At 42.7% G+C, this 23,746-nt stretch overlaps 1 protein-coding gene across 1 annotated transcript in view; it reads right to left on the reverse strand.

The window, feature by feature from the left end:
- MARCHF11 (membrane associated ring-CH-type finger 11) overlaps positions 1–13,127 on the reverse strand; it is a 32,450-nt gene extending 19,323 nt beyond the window's left edge. Inside the window, exons 1-2 of the mRNA XM_072851355.1 lie at positions 12,822–13,127; positions 11,448–11,603 (exon numbers count right to left, since the gene is read on the reverse strand). Of these exons, the coding sequence (XP_072707456.1) occupies positions 11,448–11,603; positions 12,822–13,127 (462 nt within the window). The remainder of the gene's footprint in view (positions 1–11,447; positions 11,604–12,821) is intronic.
- Positions 13,128–23,746: the final 10,619 nt, after the last annotated feature.

A 23,746-nucleotide genomic window follows, 5' to 3' on the forward strand; every position in this document is an offset into this window, starting at 1 on the left:
CAGGCAGACTGAGCAGTAGGATCGCAGCCTGCCAGCACATATAGAAATTTTCAGAAAGTGCTTTGCTTTATTAATGAAATAAACACAAGAGATGCAAATTAATCACCCCTTTGGAGCAATGCAAATTCCCACATGAATTTGAGTTTGTAAATAAGGTTATTTAACTTTCTAAAGTAATTTTTTCTTTTTCATATCATAAAACATTCTACAAAACCCTCTTCTGCCTTAAGGGGGCCTACAGGAAAGATGGGGAGGGACTTTATCAGGGAGTGTAGCGATAGGATGAGGTTTAACAGTTTAAAACTGAAAGAGGGTAGATTTAGATTAGATATTAGGAAGAAATTATTTACTGCGAGGGTGGTGAGACACTGGAACTGGGTGCCCAGAGAAGTTGTGGATGCCCCCTCCCTGGAAGTGTTCAAGGCCAGGTTGGATGCTTTGAGCAACCTGATCTAGTGGAAGGTGTCCCTGCCCATGGCAGGGGGGTTGGAATTGGATGATCTTTAAGGTCTCTTCCAACCCAAACCACTCTATGATTCTATGATTCCCCTAAAGTGAATGGAATTAGGTCTTGATTACCAGAAGAAAAAAAAAAAAGACAGTGTAACTCCTGCTGAAGCAGGTCTCTATCCCAAGAATCTTCCTGACTTCTGTCACAATACTGGAAAAGGAGTAGTCAGCATAGTTATTGCGGGGAGTAGAGAAACAGTCACAAATTTAATGTCATAACCAAGGGTCACATCCTTAGGGATTTATACGTCAGAGGCAACAATGGTTCAGTACTTAGATAACCTGGCTAATTCATCAGCAAAGTTAGGGAAAGATGAAAAAGAAGAAGAGAGTGACACCGGGACAAAGACATGGCTTCTTATTCACACTTCAGATACACTAATTCAGGGTCAGAGGACATAGCACTGTGGAAATGCTAGGTGATTTTTAAGTAAACAGACTTGAAGCCTGTACCTTTGAACCCAAACCAGGAAGAAAGGAACCTTTTGGAGGTTATCATGAGGACCTGATGCATGAGAGTTGTACAATGAAGACAAAGATTCACTTGTGTCACATGATAAACACCAAGACATCCGAGAGTAACTTTGAACTACTGAAACTACTTTCTCTTCTCAAATAGTCTAGGCTAGAAGACTGAAGTCATTAGATCTTGTAAGTCCTAATTGCTGTGGCTAGGCTCACAGCAAGATCTACAAGATCTATATCAGCGAGATCTACGAAAGCATGAGGGAAAGGCCCAGAGGAAAGATAAGTTTCTAAAATCCCCACAGCCATAAACTCTTCCCAGTGAACGCACAGTGGACTTTCCACAAACTTCTAAAGGCATTCAAGTATGTAGTAACCATATCAACTCTCAGTGGAGAAGCTCTGAAGTAGACACATTTCCCTAGAACAACCAGCAATTTCACATATTTTCTAGATCTTTTACCCAAGGCTATAGGATGGAAAGAACAGGCTGAAGTAGAGGATTTTGAAATCCCCAAGATGCATCTGATGGTCCCTCTCCTTATACTGAGTAGTGGATGATATGAAGAGCTTTCCCTTCACTTTGACAGATATCAGAAGGCATCAGTAATTAATCAAATTAGTATTTGGTGCAAGCATTCAGAAAGCCATGAGATGATATGCAATACTCTGTAAATGCTGCTTGAGGAGGAAGTGACCCTCTTTATTAAGTCTCAGGAGGATTTTAAGTCATCATTGTACATTTAAATACAGGCAAAGTGTCCTTTTTGGAAGGTGACATCGAATGATTTGAGTTTCCGATCATTCTTGCAGTCACTAAAGAGGTTATGTGGAAGACAGCATTGCAAGTGCAGGAAAAGGCTGCGAGTGTAAGACTCCTGTATTCTATTCATGTTATTCTGATGTGAGCCAGTGAGCTCGCATCAGCTGTTATGCCGATTCCTTCAAGTAAAATATGTCGTATTGCTTTCCTCCTGTGAAACAGCAGCCCTGAAATTGAGATGCAGAATTTAGTCATCCAAGGAGGAACACAATGTGCTGGGAGTAACCACAAGTTATAGTAGATTGTAAATTGCAGATTGCTCAGATAATAGCAATGAGAGATACATAAAGCATTCTATTAAGAAGTAGACTCTGTCTGTTCTTGCCTGGTGAGCAGAGGGAGCTTCCTTAGCAGGAAAGAAGAGAAGATATACTGAATTTTACTCTAATTTTCTCCAGATACAGTTTCCTGGATGCCAATTTTATGGCATTTGCCTTCTTCAAGATCCTTGTAGTGCTTGGAATAATCTTCTTCCAGTGTTAGCAGAGTAGCTAAATACACATGAAGCTATCAAGTATTTCATCTTGATGGTAAGGTTCATGACTTTCTGAAACTACTAAGGAATTATTTTTTTTAATTATGTCTGTTGTTTGGGCATAAAAGAGCAGAAAAAAATGAGTCTTAGCTCAGGAAATGGCCTTCATCCAATAATATAGTTTGTGTGGGTATCAGTACAGTGTATTCCTGTACTGGGAATATGCTTGTCACAGAAATGGCAAAGTTGAATACTGTCATGGAGGGAAGACACTGCCAGAATAATATGCAAAAATAGGGGGGGGGGGGGGAAGGGAGGGCAGAGGAAGGAACCAGCATGTGGCTAAAACTGGAATACTCATTCTCCCTTGGCTTCACTGAAATGTAAACAAAAGTAGAAGGAACAGGAAATGCAGAAATAAAGAAAATAAAAAGGAAAGTTGAAGTAAATTAAAACCAAACCCAAAGAACCCTATGGGAAAAGAGTCAGGCAGGCAAAACTCACAATGCAAAGAGAGTACTCTGAGTCAGACTCAGAGTCAGACTCTGAACTCTCAGTACTCTGACTCAGAGTTCTTCAAAAGAACTAAGGTCAAATTGTTCTTTCACTGTTGCACTATTGGTGTGAAAGGAGGCAGGGGCTGTCCTTTGCACATTGCTGAAGCAATAAGAAAGAGTCTTCGGTCTGAATACCAAGCATCCAATTTGAATCTACATATGGGACAAAAATTCAAAAAAATGTATGTGCAATAGGTTGAAAAGCTGTCTCCCCAGTTGAACAATTTAAGAAAGAAGTAAGTTAGCATGACTGGCAGTCATTTGGATGAAGCACTGAAGACTTCAATGCAAACTGACCAACATTCAAAACCAAGAAGCATTAAAAGGAAGTTTCAAAATGAATTCAATAAAGCCAACTTTATTTGACAAATTTCAGCTGTGGAAAAAACTACAGTGGCACTTCACAGTTTACACAGCATGACTGGTAGAGAAGTCAGGAGGTTATGACAGTATTTGGTGCTCAGGGCAGGCTACTTACATTGCCAAATAAGCATGAGCTAAGGAATCATAGACAAGAGGTATAAAAGCAGTACACTATAATTTATTAATAAGCTTTCATATTAATAAATAGAAGCATGCTGAAACAACCAGTACTTGGTTGCAATGTTTTTCACTAATCTCTGTTGATAGGAATTAAAGACCTGAATAATCAGGATTTTGGACATAAGACAATAAGACAAAAATTTGTATTTGTAAAACTTGCAAATCTTTCATTGCTAAATAAATTTCATCAATTTTAGGCTAGAAGATCAAGCTATTGGGAAAATATCCAATCAAACAGACAAAAAAAATGACAAAAACCAGTAATGGTTCCTGAATGCAGGTCCACACCATATCTTAAGCCTTGCATTGTTTACTTAGATATCCTAAGCATTTAAAACAGCAGTAACTACGTATAAGTAGCAACCTTGATTCCCATTCACACTGCCCTTAACTTTTGGATGTATTTTTCTAATGGAATCTATTGTTAATATGTAATTTATGCTTATAATTCCAGTAATAACTTTTATTCAAGATATCTCCTCTGAAAAACAAGCTGGCACCATGTCTCATGCTAGTCATTTTGCCCCATGAAAATCTTAGGCTCAAAGGAATCCACTTTTTTCCCCTGAAGTAGTTAACCCACTATTTAATACACCAACATAGTGACACTCTTTCTTTAAATCTATATCTATATATCTTACCACTAGATCAGGATGACACCTGTAATTAAAACTTTATTTCCAAGTACAGTTCACAGTTTACATTGCGCTGTTGTTTCACACCATCCAAGCAGTCAAACTGCCCTGAGCACAATTTGCACATTTCACAAAATAAAACAAGAAAACAATTGATTTTTAATAAGCTACAGGAAATAAAAGAGTAACATATGAGGGGGACACACCTATGCGCCTTTAATGCTATTCTCTTTTTAAAACATGGTCTGTTTTATTTATTTTGTGTAGTTACTTGATTATCTTAGTATACACTTTAGAAGTCCAACAGAACTGCCTAAGTGAACGCAAGAGAACTAGTTTAAAATCACTATCCACATGTTAGTACAAAATTGTTCTATATGCTATAATCACCATTTCTTTGCCTAATCTATTTTTTATGGATAATCCCCTATTTTAAATAGACAGATGTGAGCACCAGAGTGGCTTGTCTAGCTCCCTGCATGCTGTAGCTGATGCTCTGACAGGAATAACAGATTTCCTGAGTTCTATCAGTTGAGATGCCAACTTTGACCAAATGTTCCATCTAGCAAAGTGTGAACACACAGAGAATCAGGAAAGCAGATCTCAGGTGTTTGCTGGTGGCACTCCAACCGTTGTAGCAAAATCCCAAATATTAACTACACCTTCTAGATCATTGTCTCCATCTTCATCCATTCCAACCAGTGAGAAAGCACAATTTTTGCCATACAATGTTAAAATCCTGACTAGATTAGGAATATCCAAGTTTCTGAACTGAATCATAGGTTTCAAACATTTGGTTTCCAATTTTTGGCAGTTCTGACCTAAATCTCCCTCCCCTTCCTCACTCTCAGTTCTTTCATAGGACTCTCTAAAACAAAATCAATCTCCTTCTCCTCTTTCAAGCTTCTGTTTTCTGTGCAGTTAACTCCTTTCTACCTGATCCTTCCAATTTCAATTCTTGACTTTCTTTACAATCTCCCATGTTCATTCCTGATGGCTTCGGCTCCTGTGCCGATGACCTCTTAGATGAATATCATCTCTCCTCATTGGACTTACAAATATGGTTCAGTGTTTGTAGTCAACAGAACGGCCATTCATTGCTTTGATTAGCTTTTCACCTAGGTCTGTATCTAGTCTTTTGTTACCAGTTCTTCTTTATCCCTACCCAACTATCACTGTGATATCACTGTGATAGAATCAGTCCATTTGTTCACATATTAGTCTTCATTATTTCATGACTTTCAGATCATTGGTATTGATAATTCTTCCATCCCCTGTTGCCTCTTACCTGTCATTAATTACCAATTCTCTCCATCCTTCTAAAGCTTTTACAGTTTTGTTCCTCCTTTCCACTGTAATGTCCATCTTGCACTCCTTCAGCTCTGTATGCTAACAGACACATATTTTGCTCCTAGGATGCTAGTAGTCCACCAGTGGCCTGCTCACTTGTCCCATGACAAATTTGTTCTCTCATCTGAATGGCTAACCAAATGTATTTCTCAAGCTCAACGGACTTTTGTCTCCACACCTTTTTGCTGCCTTTATTTTCCAACTCTCTACTCCTTTTATCTCTGAGTGTCTCTGTGCATTAATTACAAGAAAACAAAGAAAACATGATACAACACGAAATTCATTATCCCCTTAGCATTCTCTCTCTGATGCCTTCTATTTTTGCAACTCTGTCCTTTCTGTCAATGGTGAAATTTTTACCGTCGTCTCTTCTATAATCTCTCTACTTTGCACCAGTGACATCATTTTGTCCTTCCTCCTGATCCACTCGCTTACCCCACTTCTCTTTTTCAGTCTCTCATTCACCTTCAGATCTTTCCTAGAAAGTACACAGGAAATGTATTTTGCCTTTCCCACCACAGAAAAAACCCACAACTTTGACACCACTGGCCTCTCCAACAGCCCGGCTATCCTTCTGTTTCTAAACTCATTAAGAACACTACTTAGAACTGATCGTAATCACCAGCTTCTACCCAGTGCATATCACTGAAATGACTCACGAGTGTATCAAATCAAAAGGTCTATCTAGTTTAGTAACTTCTCCCTAGAAGTGGCCAAAAGTAGACGCTTAGGAAAAGAAAGAGTGTGAGAAGTACAATTACTATATCTATGCTGGTGACTGACAGATCTACTTTCCTATTTCACACTTCTGTCTCCTGTCAAAACTAAAATATTCATCTGTTTCTACCACCTTTTGTATGGATTTTACCATGCATTTAAGTTCATTAAAATCTCTAGGATTTTCATGTCCCAGCCTTCCTCAAGCATTATGGGTTTGTCCTCCAGTCCAAGAATCTGTTCTGTAACCCAGGAATTATCTTAAATTTAAATATCTATTTGGATCTTCCTGTTCACAATTATTTCTAAAACTTGCGAGTGCTTTCTATGTGGCATATCTAAAACTATTCATATATAAAAATTTAATTTCTCATAATCACTTTCATCTTATGTCTCAATTACTGTAACAGCTTTTAAGCTCATGACAAATGCAATTTTCTCAGCGACCACGAGACAGCTTCAAATATAATTTTTTTTAGTCCACTACTTTGACCATGTTACTGCCCTTCTTTCTCTGCTATGCTGGTTCCTTTCTTCCCCATCACATCAAATAAAAAAGACTTGACTTGATTTTTAAAGTCCTTCCAGGCTTTTACTGACATATTCATTACCTTCTAATGACTACTCAGACACTGAATCTCATCTCTTTTCAGTTCACGGTGCCTATCTCAGCCAAGTATTTTATTTTCTAACAGCCCTTCCATACTGCCTTCACATACAAAGGGTGCCTGCAAAGCTTCATTATTTTCTTTTCAAGAAGCATCTTAAAACTCATCCCATTTGAGATGCCAAAAACTCAGTGATCATTAAAAACGGTTATTGTACAGAGACCACTGGTTTTATATATCCCCATAGACTTGTCCCTTATCTCTTGTTCAAACTTCTTTGCAAATTGTCCAAGACTAGGACAATCCTTTTTGTTTTTTGTGTGTGTTGACACAGTGAATAGCACAATGTATCCTCCTGGAGCTTCACTACAAGCAGTGTAACAGCAGCAACATTAGTAGATTGTGGTTAGTACATAGTGTAGTTTAAAAAGTACAATTGGAGATTTGAGCCTTCTCTCTTTCCCCTTCTTAGTTATGCCTGCAAAAAGCAAATGCTTTCATCCAGCTGAGCATAATCATGAGCAATAACTTTTACTAAACATTTACTACACATTTTTTCTGGTCACTTGCCTCCATACTGAAGTATCTGAAGAACTTGACTTTTGCACTTTTTAATATAACATGTATATACATACGTGCAGTCTGCTACAAAGTCTTGCTCATGCTTATCTAATTGATGTCAGTGAGATTACTCAAAGGAGTGAGGACTATTCACATTAACAAGGCTTGAAAAATTGAACCTGTAATTCACAAAAACTGTTGAACATAGTAATTTTTATGATGAATAACTCAAATGTTAATAATAACAATTTGGGCCACTGAACTCATGAGCCACATTCCACCTCTAGTAACTAGATACTTGCTTAAATAATACTAAGTACAACCTTGATTTTTTCGTCTATATTCAAAAATCAGATGTAACATTTAAGAATTTACTTTTTTAAATACCTGTCTGTTTTGTGATTTTCCTGATGTCAGAAAAGGTATTGAATTGCCATGCAACTAGCTTTTAAATTAGCACACTGTATTACTTTTGGAATAGGGTCTGGTTCACCTAAAGTATCAGAATATAACATTTTAATGAACAGAAGGGCAGGGTATATTAAACATCTAACATAATACTATTTTATGACAGACTACAGTAACAGTCTAGAAAAGGTTATTCTCTAAATATATTTATTGCTGACTTCTATAGAAATGATGGGTTTTAGCACCAAAGTATATTTTCTGAACCTCTGCATAACTATATTCCACTTTTAAACATTATTTCCGAAACTTAGAAGAGAACTGACATTCTTCAAAATACGTTCATGTTTAACTGCAAGTCCAGTGACCTAATTTACTAACAGCTTAAGAATGAAATAGCACCAATAAAAATAAAGCAATCTCTTTATATTTCCTTTAGGAAGGAAATCTGTACAAATTATAAAGCTTAACAAACCAATATAAAAAATATTTCTGCTTGTGCTTTCTTTCTCTTTGTTAATCTAAAATGTAATTCTAAGTGGGTTTAATTTCCAAGTCAGACATTGAAAGTTTCTCCCTCCTTTTTAAGTTGTTTCAAAAACCTTCCAAAACTCCCTGCCCAAACCAATATTTGTTCCATCTCCCCTCATTACAGTTAGGGTTTTTTTCCAGTTATTTCTTAACATAACCTTGTCTATTATTGGATCAAATTCCACCCTGCTGTAAGGAGCAAGTCCATCAACGTGAACATGTGCTTTCATTGATGGCTAGTGCATGGTTAAATATGTTTTTCTGATATGATCCTGAGAAGGATAGTGAAAAAAAAATGGCTCAAATTGCCTGTCTCTGTGAAACACCATATCAAATATCATCAATTTGTCTGTGTACTCATCTTCCACTGTTAGCCCATTGGTTAGTTAATTATTTTTTGTGTTTTAAGATCTACTGCTGTATTAAAAGTCTATGTGTTTCCAGGATTGGGTTCTTAAAAGTGAATTAAGTAGTAGTTGCTGAAATATACAAAGTGACACTGGAAAAATTTCTATTGGAATAGCCACTTACCATAGTAAGTTTTGTTCCTTGAATGTACTGCCTCCAAAGAGGCCCCCCTTTGGGATTACTTTCCCTGCCATGAAGCAACAGAAACCATAGCAAATGTTAGATATTAAATGGAATATTCACATCTATTCCAACGTTCTAGAAGAAAACATAGAAAAATCTCCTACTTCTTAGCTCCTTAAGCATTGTAACATTCCATAAATACCTGAGGTAAAAGTAAACCTGAGGAGCTGGTGTAAATCTGCATAGACAATTCACCGGAGAAAAAGTTATTTTGGTAAATAGCATCCTTTTTCTCTCTTATGACACTGCCTACACAGATCTATTAAGTAAAAGACTGGTAGAGACAATTCTGAGAACATGGACTGAGGCAGACTACTAGTTGTAGAGAGAGTGAACTACTGCTGTCCAAATATTGTATCTAATGTAATGCAAGAAGTCTTGCTTGTTTGGGAACTTAGGTACATTAGATACCTCAGTGCAGATGTTGTAGACTACTTCTATATTGAAATGGTCTAACCCTTAGATTTTTACCAAGCCTGACCAAAAAGTTACCTTAAAAAAGGCTTTTGTGTAGTCAAGCAATAATTCAGAACCTGTCCAAAAGCTTAAACCAAGACAGCTGTTAAAAATGGCCAATACTATTACAGTCAAGAATATGGGAAAGGAGTGAGGGCATTTTAAGACTGATGACCCTTATAAAAATACACAGACAACTGCAGTTTTCAGAGCTCCTTTTAGATTCTGTAACTACAAGAGGAATATTCAGTGTCGGAGAATGAGAAAGGTACGACTGCGTCCCCCCAAAGAGATGCGCGACCTTTTGGGTGTCAGGAGTTTGACCCTAGGAATGCATCTCTAACTTATTATTTCAGTAGGCAACTCCATGAAATGCTATTTTGTCAAGAATAAAAAAGGACAGACGTAAATAATTCACATAAAAAATTAAATACAGGGTTAAGAATAAATCAAGTATTTTTTAAGCTATTGAAGGAGAAACATGAATCTAGTTCCGCCTCTCTCCCCAAAAATGTGCCACAGCTCATGAAGAGAAATGGCATTTAGCTTTTGGCTCTTCTGTTTCCTTCTACTTCACTTGTAGCTTGGCCAAACATCGTTGTCTACTGTGTCACCTACTAACACTTTCTTTCTTCTTTGCTTCTGTTTTCCACAGAAATTGAATAGCTGTTCTTCAAACTGGGGCTTGATTCTGTTGTCCACAGATAGGTGTCTAACGACATTTCAGATGTCCTTTAATATCCCACTTGGCCTCCAGCTGTAGTTCCAGAGTCTCTCGTAAGCTGTGTCATATCTGCTATCCTGTCTAGATATTTTGGCTACCTTAGGACATCTCAAATAGTACTAGATGCCTCTTTGCAGGCAACTGTGTCGTGCCCTTGCTGTCAAAAAACTATTTTCAGAGACTGTTGTTGCAAACTGTTGATAATGATATAACCTTTGCTAGGAAAAGGATGAGATTGCTGTGGATATACAGGAAATAGAGATTTTTTAAAGGTTAAAAAAAGCCAAAAGGATCAAACAGAATCCCATGCCAAACTACCAGATAAAGTCTATGTAGAAACAGAATCTACCACCTTCATTTTCTGGAGTGTTTTACAAATCCATGACTTTTTTACATCATAAAGGTTCTATTCAGGAAGGCTTATCAAAAAGTTTCCTTTGTGGATTCATAAAGAAAAAACTTGAAGTCACAACTGGCTCTGAAAGTATTTGCACCTAATCTGAACAGCTGTAAGCAAATACTCCAGATATCCTACATGCAAGGAATGCTTATCACGCTCACACAACTGCCATTACTATTCAAGCATGTCTTTTCTATAAAACTCCAATCAAACTCAGGCACAGAAAAATGACCCGAGTGCTCTGGCCTTTGAAAGCTCCATCATCGCTGAGCTCATAGGATCAAAACTAAAAAAAGATACAATTATCTTACTAAATGCGTTTCTCAGATGTATGAAATACAATTTCTTGGATGGAATTTTAAGCCTCTAAAGAATTCTGATATGCAAAGTGGTATTAAGGCTTCCTTAACAGATCTGCTAAAGCTTTGAGTTTCCCCTCCCCTCTCCCTGAACATGCTACCACTATAATATTCTAACTTCCAGCTGCATGTTGTGATGCTGTTAAAAGGGAGCTGTGAAAAATGTTACTGCACATTTCAGCTTCTGATACAGCTATTGGCGGACAAAACTTAAAGAGTGTACTGCTACTCTGGATTGTGCCAGGACTGAAAAGTCACCTCCTTTTACTTTTTTACAGTAGACGAATACACAGGCAACAGAAGCTTTCTTTGCCTCTCTCCTCTGGACCCCAAGCTTGCAGAATGAATGAAATGAACATCTCACTGAGTCTTTAACAAACTGTAAAGACATGTTTAAAGTTTAGAAAGTGAATCAGGGAGATCCAAGTTGTTCCGTCATGTATGACTTCTCTAATTACAGAATCTAACCACCTCTGAAGACTATTTGTATGGCAAGCCAAAAGCTAGAATAACGTAACAGAATCAAATTACTCCATGTTTTAATATGTAACTGGTCTTAAAAACTAAGTTCAAGTGGGTGCAAGTGCTAACCGGTGAAGCATATAGGCTCTTCCGCTGTATTTTCCAAAAACCTTGAAATAAACATAAATACCATTTTGTTTTTAAAAATGACTGTAAACACATATTTTTTAAAATGACTGTAAACACATATTTTTAAAAACAAACAAATAAATTACCTGGCAAGGCTTCTTCATTTTAATTGCTATAACATGGTATCTGTAACAGCAGAGTTCACAGGTCCATGACCCTCTTTCACTTATCCACTTTAACAGGCAAAGCTGATGCGTGTATCGTACTGACCCATCGCAGCGGCAAGGATTTAACAATTCACCCTGAAAAGGCAGCACAGAAATATTAATTTTAAAGGGATCTTTTATGTACATGTATAATCAATACCAAAATATTCACAGGTCCGTAACAATGAACTGGTCTCAATTTCAATATGTGAAGAAACATGTACTTTTGGCTATAAAAATTCTCAAAAATTAAACTGTCTTAAAAACACCTAAGTGCTTCTAACGAGTCAAAGCCAGATAACTGTCTGTGCATGCATATGTACATTTGTGAAACAAGTGAAAGATTACCATGCATCAAACAACAGTAGCATTAGCCCTTTCAAATACCTCAAACGGTACCGAAAGTGGTTAGATGCGTTTCTCCAACAGTTATTTGCAGTCATCACTAGGAAAGAAATGGGTGACGTCACAGAGAACCGTGCTTTTGGAGCAGGGCTCTGTTGTCCAGCTAGCCAGCTGTCAGGCAGGACTTCAATGTAAGCAAACACTTCCCCCAGTAGTTCACATATTTCTGTATTATATAAATCGGCTATTCTCTTCTTGCCTTGAAAAGATTTTTTTTTTTTTTTTTAGCTAAACTACAAGACAAGCTATAAAACGCTAGTTATGGATCCATTGCCGATATTGTGCCCGGTAACGTAATGACAGAGAAGATACCTGGAGGTCTTCTCAACATCACCTGTAAGCTAACACTCTCATTTTAAAGTCTAACAGACACCTGAGAAATTCGTATTGTTTAAAGTCCCTGAGGGGAGAGCCAGCGAGCGTGATGGCAAGAAGACGCACAGTGTGCACGCCAGCCATAGCAAATCTCCGATTTTTCCCAAAGCTCTGCGCCGACTCAGAATTGCCCCAAGCGTTTGTCACAAGCACCTCGTTCAGCAGCTGAGGCTCGCTACACCCATTTCGCCGCCGACACAGAGGAGGGCTATTCCCGCCAGGGCGCCGGCCGCCGCTCAGCGGGCAGGGCTGCGAGGGCAGGCCGGGCCTTCCCCGGGCGGCCGGCAGCAGCGCTCCGCCACTTTTCCGCCCCGCTGCCGGGCAGCCGGGGCAGGGGGCGGGGGCCGGGCAGGAGCGGCGGCGGGAGCCGGGCAGGCGGCGCCGAGCGCTGTCCCTGGTGCTGATCGCTCCCCGCCGCGTCCCCCCGGGCCCCCGCCGCCTGCCGCCTCCGGGAGCGGAGGGGGGCGTGTGTGAGAGCGGCCGGTCCGTCCGCGCTGAGCGCGGGGAGCCGCCCGCCCGGCCCGCTCTCCTCACCTGCTCGGGGCCCTGGAAGCAGATCTTGCAGATGGGGCCGGCCCCGCCGGGGTGGCTGCCGCTGCCGCTCTCGCTGCTGCACACCGAGCGGGTCTCGGGTTTGTCGCCGGCGGCGGCCGCCGCCTCGGCGCGGCCGCTCTCCGAGCCGCCCCGCCGGCCCTCGCCGGCGCTGGGGCCGCCGCTCTCTCCCTCCTCTGGGGTCTCCCCGCTCGCCTCCCCCGCTCCGGCCGGCAGCTCCAGCGGGGCGGCGGGGTCTCGCTGCGGATCCCCGGGAGGGAGGACGACGCTCCCCCCGGCGCAGCTCATGCCCGCGCCGGCCCGGGGCACCCGCTCACCCGGGACGGGGACGGCCCAAAGGGACGGATGGCGGCGGAGGGGGAAGAGAGCGACGAGGGCGCCCTTCTGGCTGCCGGCGGCCGGGAAGGTGACCCGGCGTGGCCGCCTCCCTCCGCCAGCCGGGTCCGGAGCCGCGCCGGCGGCGTGTGCGTGTGAGTGAGCGTGAGCGTGTGTGGGTGAGTGCGTGTGTGACTGCGTGTGCGTGGGTCTGCAGGCGGCGGGGCGGGGCGGGGCGGGAGGGAGGGGCAGGGCCGGCACGCGGCGGGTCGGGTCCGGCCGGCAACGGCCGCCCCCGAACGCCCGGGAGAGCGCGAACGAGGGGCCGTTATTCGGCGCGAGCCGCGGCGGGGGGGGGGAAACCGCCACCCTCGCCGGCACTCGGGCCGGGAGAACACCCTTCCCTTCCCTTCCCTTCCCTTCCCTTCCCTTCCCTTCCCTTCCCTTCCCTTCCCTTCCCTTCCCTTCCCTTCCCTTCCCTTCCCTTCCCTTCCCTTCCCTTCCCTTCCCTTCCCTTCCCTTCCCCTCCCTTCCCTTCCCCCTTCCCTTCCCTTCCCTTCCCTTCCCTTCCCTTCCCTTCCCTTCCCTTCCCTTCCCTTCCCTTCCCTTCCCTTCCCTTCCTTCCTTCCTCCTTCCCTCCCTTCCCTCCCTTCCCTTCCCTCCCTTCCCTCCCTTCCCTTCCCTTCCTTCCCTTCCCTTCCCTTCCTTCCCTTCCCTTCCCTTCCCTTCCCTTCCCTTCCCTCCCTTCCCTCCCTTCCCTCCCTTCCCTTCCCTTCCCTTCCCTTCCTTCCTTCCCTTCCCTTCCCTTCCCTTCCTTCCCTTCCCTTCCCTTCCTTCCCTTCCTCCCCTTGCTTTCCTCGCCTCCCTTCCCTTCCTTCCCTTCCCTTCCTTCCCTTCCCTTCCCTCCTCCCTCCCTCCTCCCTCCCTTCCCTTCCCTTCCCTTCCCTTCCTCCTTCCCTTCCTTCCCTTCCCTTCCCTTCCTTCCCTTCCTTCCCTTCCCTTCCTTCCTTCCCTCCCTCCCCTCCCCTCCCTTCCCTTCCCTTCCCTTCCCTTCCCTCCCTTCCCTCCCTTCCCTTCCCTTCCCTTCCCTCCCTTCCCTTCCCTTCCCTTCCCTCCCTTCCCTTCCCTTCCTTCCCTTCCCTTCCCTCCTCCTCCCTCCCTCCCCTCCCTTCCCTTCCCTTCCCTTCCCTTCCTTCCCTTCCCTTCCCTTCCCTTCCCTTCCCTTCCTTCCTTCCCTTCCTTCCCTTCCCTTCCCTTCCCTTCCCTTCCCTTCCCTTCCCTTCCCTTCCCTTCCCTTCCCTTCCCTTCCTTCCTTCCCTTCCCTTCCCTCCCTTCCCTTCCCTTCCCTTCCCTTCCCTTCCTTCCCTTCCCTTCCCTTCCCTTCCCTTCCCTTCCCTTCCCTTCCTTCCCTTCCCTTCCCTTCCCTTCCCTTCCCTTCCCTTCCTTCCCTTCCCTCCCTTCCCTTCCCTTCCCTTCCCTTCCCTTCCCTTCCCTTCCTTCCCTTCCCTTCCCTTCCCTTCCCTTCCCTTCCTTCCCTTCCTTCCTCCCCTTCCTTCCCCCCCATCCCCTTCCCTCCCTTCCCTTCCCTTCCTCCCCTTCCCTTCCCTTCCCTTCCCTCGGACGCCGGAGCCACACCTGCCCTCCCGCCGGCTCCCTGCGTCCCTCGCCTCAGCAGCGGCTCCCCCCAGCCCCCAAGGGCTGCGTGCCCCGGCCCACCGCCGCCATCGCGGCACCCCCGCCCCCACGGGCCCGCTTAGCCTTGCGCACTGCCTTCCCTTCCCTTCACGGGAGCGTCGCTGTCCGCCTTTCCCCCCATGGCCTTGGGTCTGGCCGCAGCCATGAACTGTCGCAGGTTGTTTTCCTCTCCTCGGCCGTGCACAAACCCTGATCCCGCTGCCGGTCACGGCACCCCAGTGCTCACCGGGCTCCTCAGCCCTGGCACCCCAGAGGAGGGCCTGACCCCTTAAGGCACGCCTGCAGATCTTTTTTCTTTATTGGGTTTTTCCTTGCAAAAGACTGCACTTGTAAAAGCTCAACAGAATGAACATTCAACAGTTGTTCTTTGGGCGTGAAACAGTAGTCCTCCTAGTCTTTTGTGGCTGGCTTTTTTTTTTTAATTCATTACATCACTTAATTTTCAAAATCTACTAAAAGCATCATGATCAAATATCTTCTAAAAAAAGCCCCACAGTGGTTAGAAATTCTTTAAAGTTTGGCTGGGGCTTCTAAAGGAAAGTATGTGTGAATTTCAGCATCAAGTATAACACCAGTGCACATTTCATCTCGTGAAAACGACAGCAACTGTCTGCGAGGAGAAAAAGGAAGGAAAAAAACCCTCAAAAAACAACTGTGCAGCCATATGCTCTTCCATAGCCACATTTAGATTCAAAGTGTGATGAAATCACCCGTCATCTTAATTGGCTGCTTCATATGTAGTCTCAAGGTGAGGATGTACCTGCATAAGCTCAGCCACTGCCTTCATCAGCCATGTTTTGCTAGTAGTGGCTTTCTTGGTGTGGACATCTTATTAGAAGACCAAAGCAGCACACCGAACCAAAACAGCACTCCTCAGCCCATGATCATGCAGCTGTGAAGCTCTCTGGAGAGGCTTGCTGAGTATACACCAAACACCTGGTCCAACCTTTTGGCCTGGCTGGAGACCAGCTCATGCAATATGCGATCTGCAGAAAAGGTGCAGTTAAAGCCCTTTCAGTCCTCCTGCAGTCTGCATCTATTATGGAGGCCACACGGTAGATAGGTTAAGGACAAAGAACAACACCGCTGTTTACAGCATTGCTCGACAAAAGTGCGTATTCAGAGGTTGTCTTCCTATAGTGGAATAAGAGGTATGTATCATTATACCTTTTCTCATCATCCACTAGTGCCCATTCTCGTGAAAATCTTCGCTGTGATGGCTCTGCATTAGCTAAGCCAGCACGGGCCATTGAGCTTGGCATTAGGACAAGATGCTCCAACCCTAAAACTACTTTTGTTCACCAGGTGGTTGTTATGTAGGTAAGTAACATGGATTCGTCCAGATTTGGTACTGTAAAACAAAAAATGTCACAGTGACAGTGATACTTTGATGAACTACAGAAGCTGTGGAGTTCAGAAATTCTTCTACATACAGTTTTTTCATAGCAAAGTAATACCTGAAGGGGTTGCCAGAGAGACTAAACAGAATTGGAGACAGAATTAATCAAATAGACTAATTCTAAGGAAAGAAGGGGCAACCACAAACAATGAAAAACCAGGAAATGTCAGAACAAAGAGATGAGTCCAAAATACTGGGTAGAAGAGAACTAAAGCAGAACCAGAAGGAAAAGACAGTGGAACTACAGTAGCAAAGTGAGAAATGAATGCTAAAAAGTTACTCATCTGCATCAGAAGAATACAGCACGCCCTTGCCATTTGCTGTATGTGGGGGTTTATGTCATTTTTCTTTCTCATCCTTTTGTTTGTCAGCAAAAATTCAATAAATAAGATGGTTTTTGGAAAGGATATAAAGAGAAGATAAAAATGTCAACACAGAAATGGAATGACTTCTTAATGTCAGGAAAACAAATATGTGACTGTAAAGAATAATAGAGTGTGTTAAGAAGGTCAACCTTTTCTACTTAATCTTGTCCCAAATAAATGTATAACATGACTCTTAAAGGGGAACACATCTAATACGAATTAGAAGAATGTTTCTTCCACACATATGTAATTAATTTGGAGAGCTGATTGCGAGTGGGTATTTCATAGACATGAGTTTTTTAATACATCACCTGTTTGCACGTCTACCAACAGCTACCGGCACACTAGCTAAAACAAAATTGCAAAGGCTATTGATCCCTGTGTTTCAGAGTACATTAGAGTTGTTCGGCATGCTGGGGGTGGGAGGAGATGCCGACAAAAGCGCAGAAGGGGTGGAGAACATTATATAACACAGCCTCCAACCGAAGTAGCGTTCAGCCTTCTGCTGGGCGAGAGAGGGGGACAGGAGCCAAAAACAAAGATCGAAACAGAAAGAAGAAAAATTTAAAGCAGGAAAGGATATTCTGCTTCATAACAGCAGTAGTGTAGGTGGTTGGGAGAAAGAAAAAAAGAGAAGCTGAAAACAGGAAGAATTAATTTGTGATTAAGACAGTGAACGGGAGCTCATGGGATTTATGTTCAAGCACGGCTTTGCTACGCACTCCTTGAGCAACCTTGAGCAAGTGACGTCGAGTGGGCTGACCACAGGCATCCGGTTACCTGAACACAGGCAGCCAGTCGTACTCCCAGCCGGGTGTCCAACAGGCTCCGGAGGACCGTGGCTGTCACATCTGCCACCTCTTTGGAGAACAGTGGGACATTCAAACTGGTGCTAGACTCCCAGATGCAGGCACATCTCCCTTAGTTTCTCCCTGTTTTGTTCTCTACATAGAACTGAAACAATAATGTTTGCTTTCTCTGTTCTTATTCCTGCCTCTTGCATTAAAATTTGCAATATTTTACTGGCAGATTCAGGCCATATTCGCACAGTCTTGATCTTGGCTGAGGTATCTAGGCATTAGAACAAGACAAATAATAAGGAACAGTGATACAGATAAAAATAACAGTGAGGTAATAAGACTGTGGGACAGTGAAATGAATTGCATTTTCAGCAGGGAATGGAAAAGGCAGAAGTACAACCCCTGAGGGAATGGAAGTTGCCTCTCCTCTATTTTCCTCTCACTTCTGCTCCACGTACATTCTTTTTCCCACTACGCCAGCTCAGCACTGTGCATTTTTTTCCTCCAAATAAACTAATGGAAACTCAAGCCCAGTTTTTTACCTGAGGACAATCAGCTAGCTGTAGGTAGAACATCCAGGAAGAGAAAACAGAGGAAGGTGTTTGAACAGAGGGGAGATGTTCAGGGAATGGAAAGAACAGGGGTTTTTAAAAATTATTATCTATCAAGATAAACACTGTATGTAAAGTTTTATGTACAGAAGAGGTTGCACAGGAATAACATATGCAGGTAACAAACAACTTGGGGGCTATTATAAGAACGGAAGCACTGTGTTACTGCACATTTAGAAACCAACCCCTGCTCTTCTTTTTTCTCAAAAAGTTTCCGTAATGCATTGGGCTGTACCATAAAATACAGTAACAGAACAGCTCAGTGATGGGTTTGTTCCATTTTGCTGCTTCCTGTATCTCTGAGGAAAACAAGATGATGTAGTTTTAAAATATTAATAAAGGAGTAAAGAGAGTAATTGCCAGTGTATTACATTCAAAGCAAAATACTAATGAGATAGTAGAAAGTGAAATCTACTTAAATAATACAGACACAGTATTATTCTGTTTACTGAATAGCATATATATGTCCCTTTCAGAATAAGACTCAGGTTGGTGGAGATCACCTGTAAACAAAAATAAGGCATTTTGGCTGTAAGCAAATGCTTCAGTTTAATTGGAAATGCGTTTTACATGTTTAATGCAACATAAAATGTGCTTCTGAGTAATATCCCCATCTGTTAAATTTCCATGTTCAACTTTATTACACCAAAAGATCTGCGCAGATGGTTAATAGCCATGCTAGTGACTGTGTATTATTTGCTGGTTCACTGAACGTGCCTGATTTTTGTTATGAACACACACTCATCCTGCAATCGAAGCTTTTACAGTTATGCCAACCAATTAAAATCTCATGCAGACAGAAACCTATTGTCTAATGAAGATCTTTGTTTTCACATTGCTCTCTTGCTTTTTTGGAAATGCGTACCTAGGTTCCTATCCAGCCCAGTATTGCTCAATACTGATACATCTCTACATAGCAAAAGTGTCTAGTCTTAGCAGCTACCGCCGTTTCTTCCTCAAACCTTCACAGGGATTTCCTATCCATGTTGGGGCCCTGAGCGCATCCCGGAGGGTTGGCTCCCTGGGCTCAGGGCTAGCTCAGGGACAGGGCAGCCACAGGCTGTCCCCTTCCTTCCTTCCTTCCGTGGCTGGGGATGGCGGGGGAGCCGCAGCTGGGGCCAACCCCTGCCCATGGGAGCTGCTTTTAAGCTGAGCCTCTGCCATTCGGCTCCTGCCTGAGCTACAGCTCCCGCCATGTCGTAGGCTATGCCTGGCTAGGGCCACACCAATCCGGGCCCACCCATGGGACCACATCCCCTCCTGGCCTCATCCCCATCCCCAGGGAGGTGCCGATGCCTGGGGCTGGGGCTGCCCCGGTGCCCCCTGGCTGCCCTGGCTGCCAGGCCCTGCCGTCTCCCAGCCGGGGAGCCCCCGGCACTCCTGGCCCAGCAGCCCGCGGTGCCCTGACAGCTCTCTGTAGCACCTTTTCTTCGGTATTGTCCAAGAAATGGTGATTGGCATCCTTTTCCTTTTACAGGAGACTTATGAAAACATGCATCCACTAATTATTTTAATGTGATTTCAGATGCTTATGTGGATGATGATATAAAAGTTTCAAATTTTTATTTTAATTATAATTTTTCTTCTTGGAATATTATCATACCATTCATAATTACTATGTTTTACTTACTGAATTCCTGTCTTATTTGCCAGTGTGCTGTTTTTCTTCAGAGCTGCTAATTTATTTTTAAAACATTTGAAATGACCTATGATTAATTTTTCTCCACCGTGAAATATAGCTTCCTGTGAAATACAGTCTCCCTTTTGATCTTTAACTGTTTGGAAGTATTTTTTTAACATTTTCCTTGTACCAGTTGTTGAGGGGGAAAAAAGGCTTAGCATGGCTTCCAGAATGAGGTAATCTTTGTTTGCAAATAATTTTAGTTCCTTGGTTTATTTTGGAAATACATCAGCTGTCACAGGTTCTAGAGGGCGGCATCACTGAGTTCAGTTTATTGAAACAGAAATGACAGAATGTCAATTGGCTTTTCCATTACATGTTATATGAACAAAAGCCACTGTGCAAGGCCAAAGTAAATTTATTTTAGTATCAGCTGTACAGATCCCTTTTAATCTGTTTACAAAGAAAAGAAAAATAAGCCTTTTTTTTTTTTAATAAGCATTTTCCTTGGATTTCCTTGTCTGTAAGCATCAGAATGACTGTAATATGCAGTACAGGCAACCTCAAACCTTGAAAAGTCATGGTGAGAGAGCAAAAATAATGGAACGGCTTCCCAGATCCTTACCCATGGGCTTTTAGTCCATGCTGTACACCTCCAGTGTATGTCTGACAACTTAAAAAGCTGCAAACTCCCCAACGTTTGTAGCAAGGCAGTGAAATGTGGCTTCTACTACTGAAACGCCTTCTGGGGGATACCACCATGATCTGAACCCTGGTGTGGTCAGCACGTCAGTACACACAAGGCAGGAGAGAGAACTTCCCCTAAGTAGTTGCAGGCAAGAAGGAAACACAACAGTGAGTTCGTCATGGTGGGAACTGGAGCTTGTCATACTGACATCATGGTGTCAAAACTGACATCAGCTACCCATTAAATGAGAATGGATGTTTTTCTTCATAAACCAAACCACAAAGGGCAACAAAATATGTATTTTGCTGAAATATTTTACTGCTATTTATGTGGTGAAAGGAAAAGGGCATGCATCCAGATTTGAGATGTTCATTCCTGGCTGAGGAAGCACTGGTCTGGTTGTTTCTCATACCATAGGCAGTTCTTGATTGTTTTGTCTCCAAGGGCTCAATCTCATCCTGGAAGTAAAAAACCGAGCCCCTGTTATTTGAACTGAAGACCAGATCTTCCACCCTTGATGCAGCAGCAGTTGTAAACCTGTCTGTGTGGTCTAAGCCACAGAAGGTGTCACAGCTATGATGAATCAGTGTAATTTACAGAATTACCTAATCTAGTAGGTGTTTTCTGAGAAACTGTGGTAAAAACGCAAACTGCCAGGTTTGCCCTAGTTGGACTGAGAGTTTTGCATCTCTGCCAGAAGTGACCTGTGGAAGTTATCAGTTATCTGTTATATAGATGCTGAAAAAGAGACCAACTCCTGCAGATATGAAACTTTGCTTCCTAAGGGGTTCCAAAACATTAATGTGAGTTGATAGAAGAGCTGGAGAAATGTATAATTTCGAGGTTGCAGCTTGAGTGTGCTTTTCTGTGAAATAATCTCTTATTCTCTTTATCTTGCTACCCACCAGCCCTCTCAAAAAGAAAAAAAAAAAAAGAAAGATGAGATAGCCCATGTGTATCAGGAGCCAAAATTCTGCTTCTTGTGATAAATTTATGAGAAAACATATAATAGTCACCACAGGCCACGCTGGATTAGATTAGGAAGGTGTTACATCACTGAAGAAGGTCTTCTAGTTCTTACAAAATCCACTGTATTTGCCAGTTAAATAATCTTGTTTCAGAAAGACAGTTATATAAACCAGAAGAAGTGACATCCTTTATGCTTCTTAAAGGGGAAACAGTAAATATTCCATTCTCGCTGATCCTACAGTCCTGCCAGATGACTACCTTATCAAACTGAAATGTTAGCTAAATCTGTTATTTTAGCTTTTTTGTCTTCGTTTTCTTCCTCTAAAGACACTTGCAGAAAATGTGAGGTAATGCAGGAGCATGTCATCTGGTGTGGGAAAGGAAAAGGAAATGGTTGGTTTTGGTGGAAGCTCATGAGTGTTTAATCAAGGTCTGTGCCTGAAATCCATAGTAAAGGAAATGTAGGATTTCCTGTGCATTGGTGATCAGTCCTGGAGGTGAGTGTTGAGTAGAGGTTTATGCAGACAAGTGAAGGACAGTTTTTAGGAAGGATTCTTTATTTATGGCACTGTGATACTTTGCAAGCAAGGTAGGACAAGGCAAGGACAGAAAAGGGAACCATGGACGTGCCTACAGTGCAGTGACACCCGGAGCTGGCATGCGGTAAGAGTTACTGTCTTTCATTGAACTTCTTTCATGCGTGTACTCCCAACACACCAAGTACACAAAGAGTAGAGCACAAATCCGTTGGATACCTGCTTCCTTCACTGCATACTTTTTGCTTTCACTGTGGGAAGGCATGCTAGGGACAAGTGTTCTCACTAGCAGATATAGGTTCACACTCAGAGTCTGAAAGGTTACTGAGGTTACTGCAAAGAGAAATTGGACAAAATATGCTAAAGAAATGCAGAACCGGTGGTTCATTAACTGCCCCTCCCTGGTGAGCTGTGCATTGCCCAACCTGAACCTGATCCTGAACACTGAATTGAATAAAATCACCTGCAGAGATGAAGGCATGTGTTAACTACATATGTGACCCTTTTGAAGCACAGCTGCAGCAAAAGGATAGACTGCAGGTTAGTCCTGCAACCAGTTTGAACATTCCCTGACTGCTAAAACTGCAAAATGAAACATGCCTGAGTGATATTGGACATTGTGGAGGCACTGGGACAGGAGTGGCTTCAGATTAAGTGGCAGACACTTCAGCGAAAACTTTGAAGTGCTCATCTAAAATCTGTGTCCTTTGGATGCAAGCTGTCCTTGCATTCCTCTGAGACATTCACACAGACCTTGCAGATACGCCATAGGACCTATAAGAAGCCCATGCCCTTCTGGGGCATCATCTGGAGGTCTGGAGATCAAGCAGGATACCTAAGGGCATTCAAAATGGCTCAAAATACCTATGTGCATGCAGCTTACTAAAACCTGAATCAATCACGTCTAGAGAAATAGGAGTGAGGCAAAATCAGACTGCATTTAAGTGCATCTCAACCTCTCACTATTTCTCTAGACTTCTTGAGAACTAAAGCATTACCACTCCCACTTCTGTTTTGGCACCGTTCTTTTCTCTCTGTCATTTTGGATGGTGATGGTAGAGAAAGAGATACGTGGGCAATGCTAAACTGGATGAACAGATCCTGGATACAACTTTAAAATGTTCCTAGATTAAGCCTATTGCTACTCATGAATCTACAATTAGTGAACTTGACCCTTGTTCTCCTGGTAACAAACACTTCTTTCTGGAACAATTGCTTGAAACAGCAAGCAATTACCTTCTTCTGTACATTTGATTACTAATTTCTTACCAGAACAATAAAAAACAAGTCACTTGTCTTCCAGTCCTCATATTATAATTTCATTTCTGCTGCCAAAGTGTGCCTGGCTTCTGCTTTGTATATTTGATATGCAGCTGTGGTAGGAAGCCACAAATAGCAGCACAGCGTCTTTAAAAGCTGTGCTGCCAAGGGTAAAAGGACCCTGCAGGGCAGCTATTCTGAGGGAGCCATCCTAACTGTTTGGAAAGTAGCAAATCATGTTGTGATGAGAAAGGTGCAGAATTAACTCGGAAAGTGTTCTTTTTCCAACTTTTCCCATTGCAGGAAAGAAAGTGGCTTTTGGCCAACATACACAAAAGAAATCGGTACCCTTTCTCACTAGTTTGAAAGGCAGCCATAGGCTGCTCTAGCTGCGTTATGTATTTATGGAGGCATGATGCAGTATGGAAGTATTATACCATATATTGCTGTTTATTTTTTTACCTGCTGTGATACATGAGGGATACTTACAAAGCAATCAATGTGTAGGATGCCTTGGGATTGACTAAAAGTGTTTTTTTCATCATTTACAATAAGGATGGACACATGGCATTTGTTTAACTGAAGAACCTTATGCACTCAAGAGAGGAAGGGAAGCATCCTTAAGCTGTGCATACTAGAAACTAATTG

Source organism: Ciconia boyciana, chromosome 2 (assembly GCF_034638445.1).
Source record: "Ciconia boyciana chromosome 2, ASM3463844v1, whole genome shotgun sequence".
In the NCBI taxonomy this organism is placed as follows: Eukaryota; Metazoa; Chordata; class Aves; order Ciconiiformes; family Ciconiidae; genus Ciconia; species Ciconia boyciana.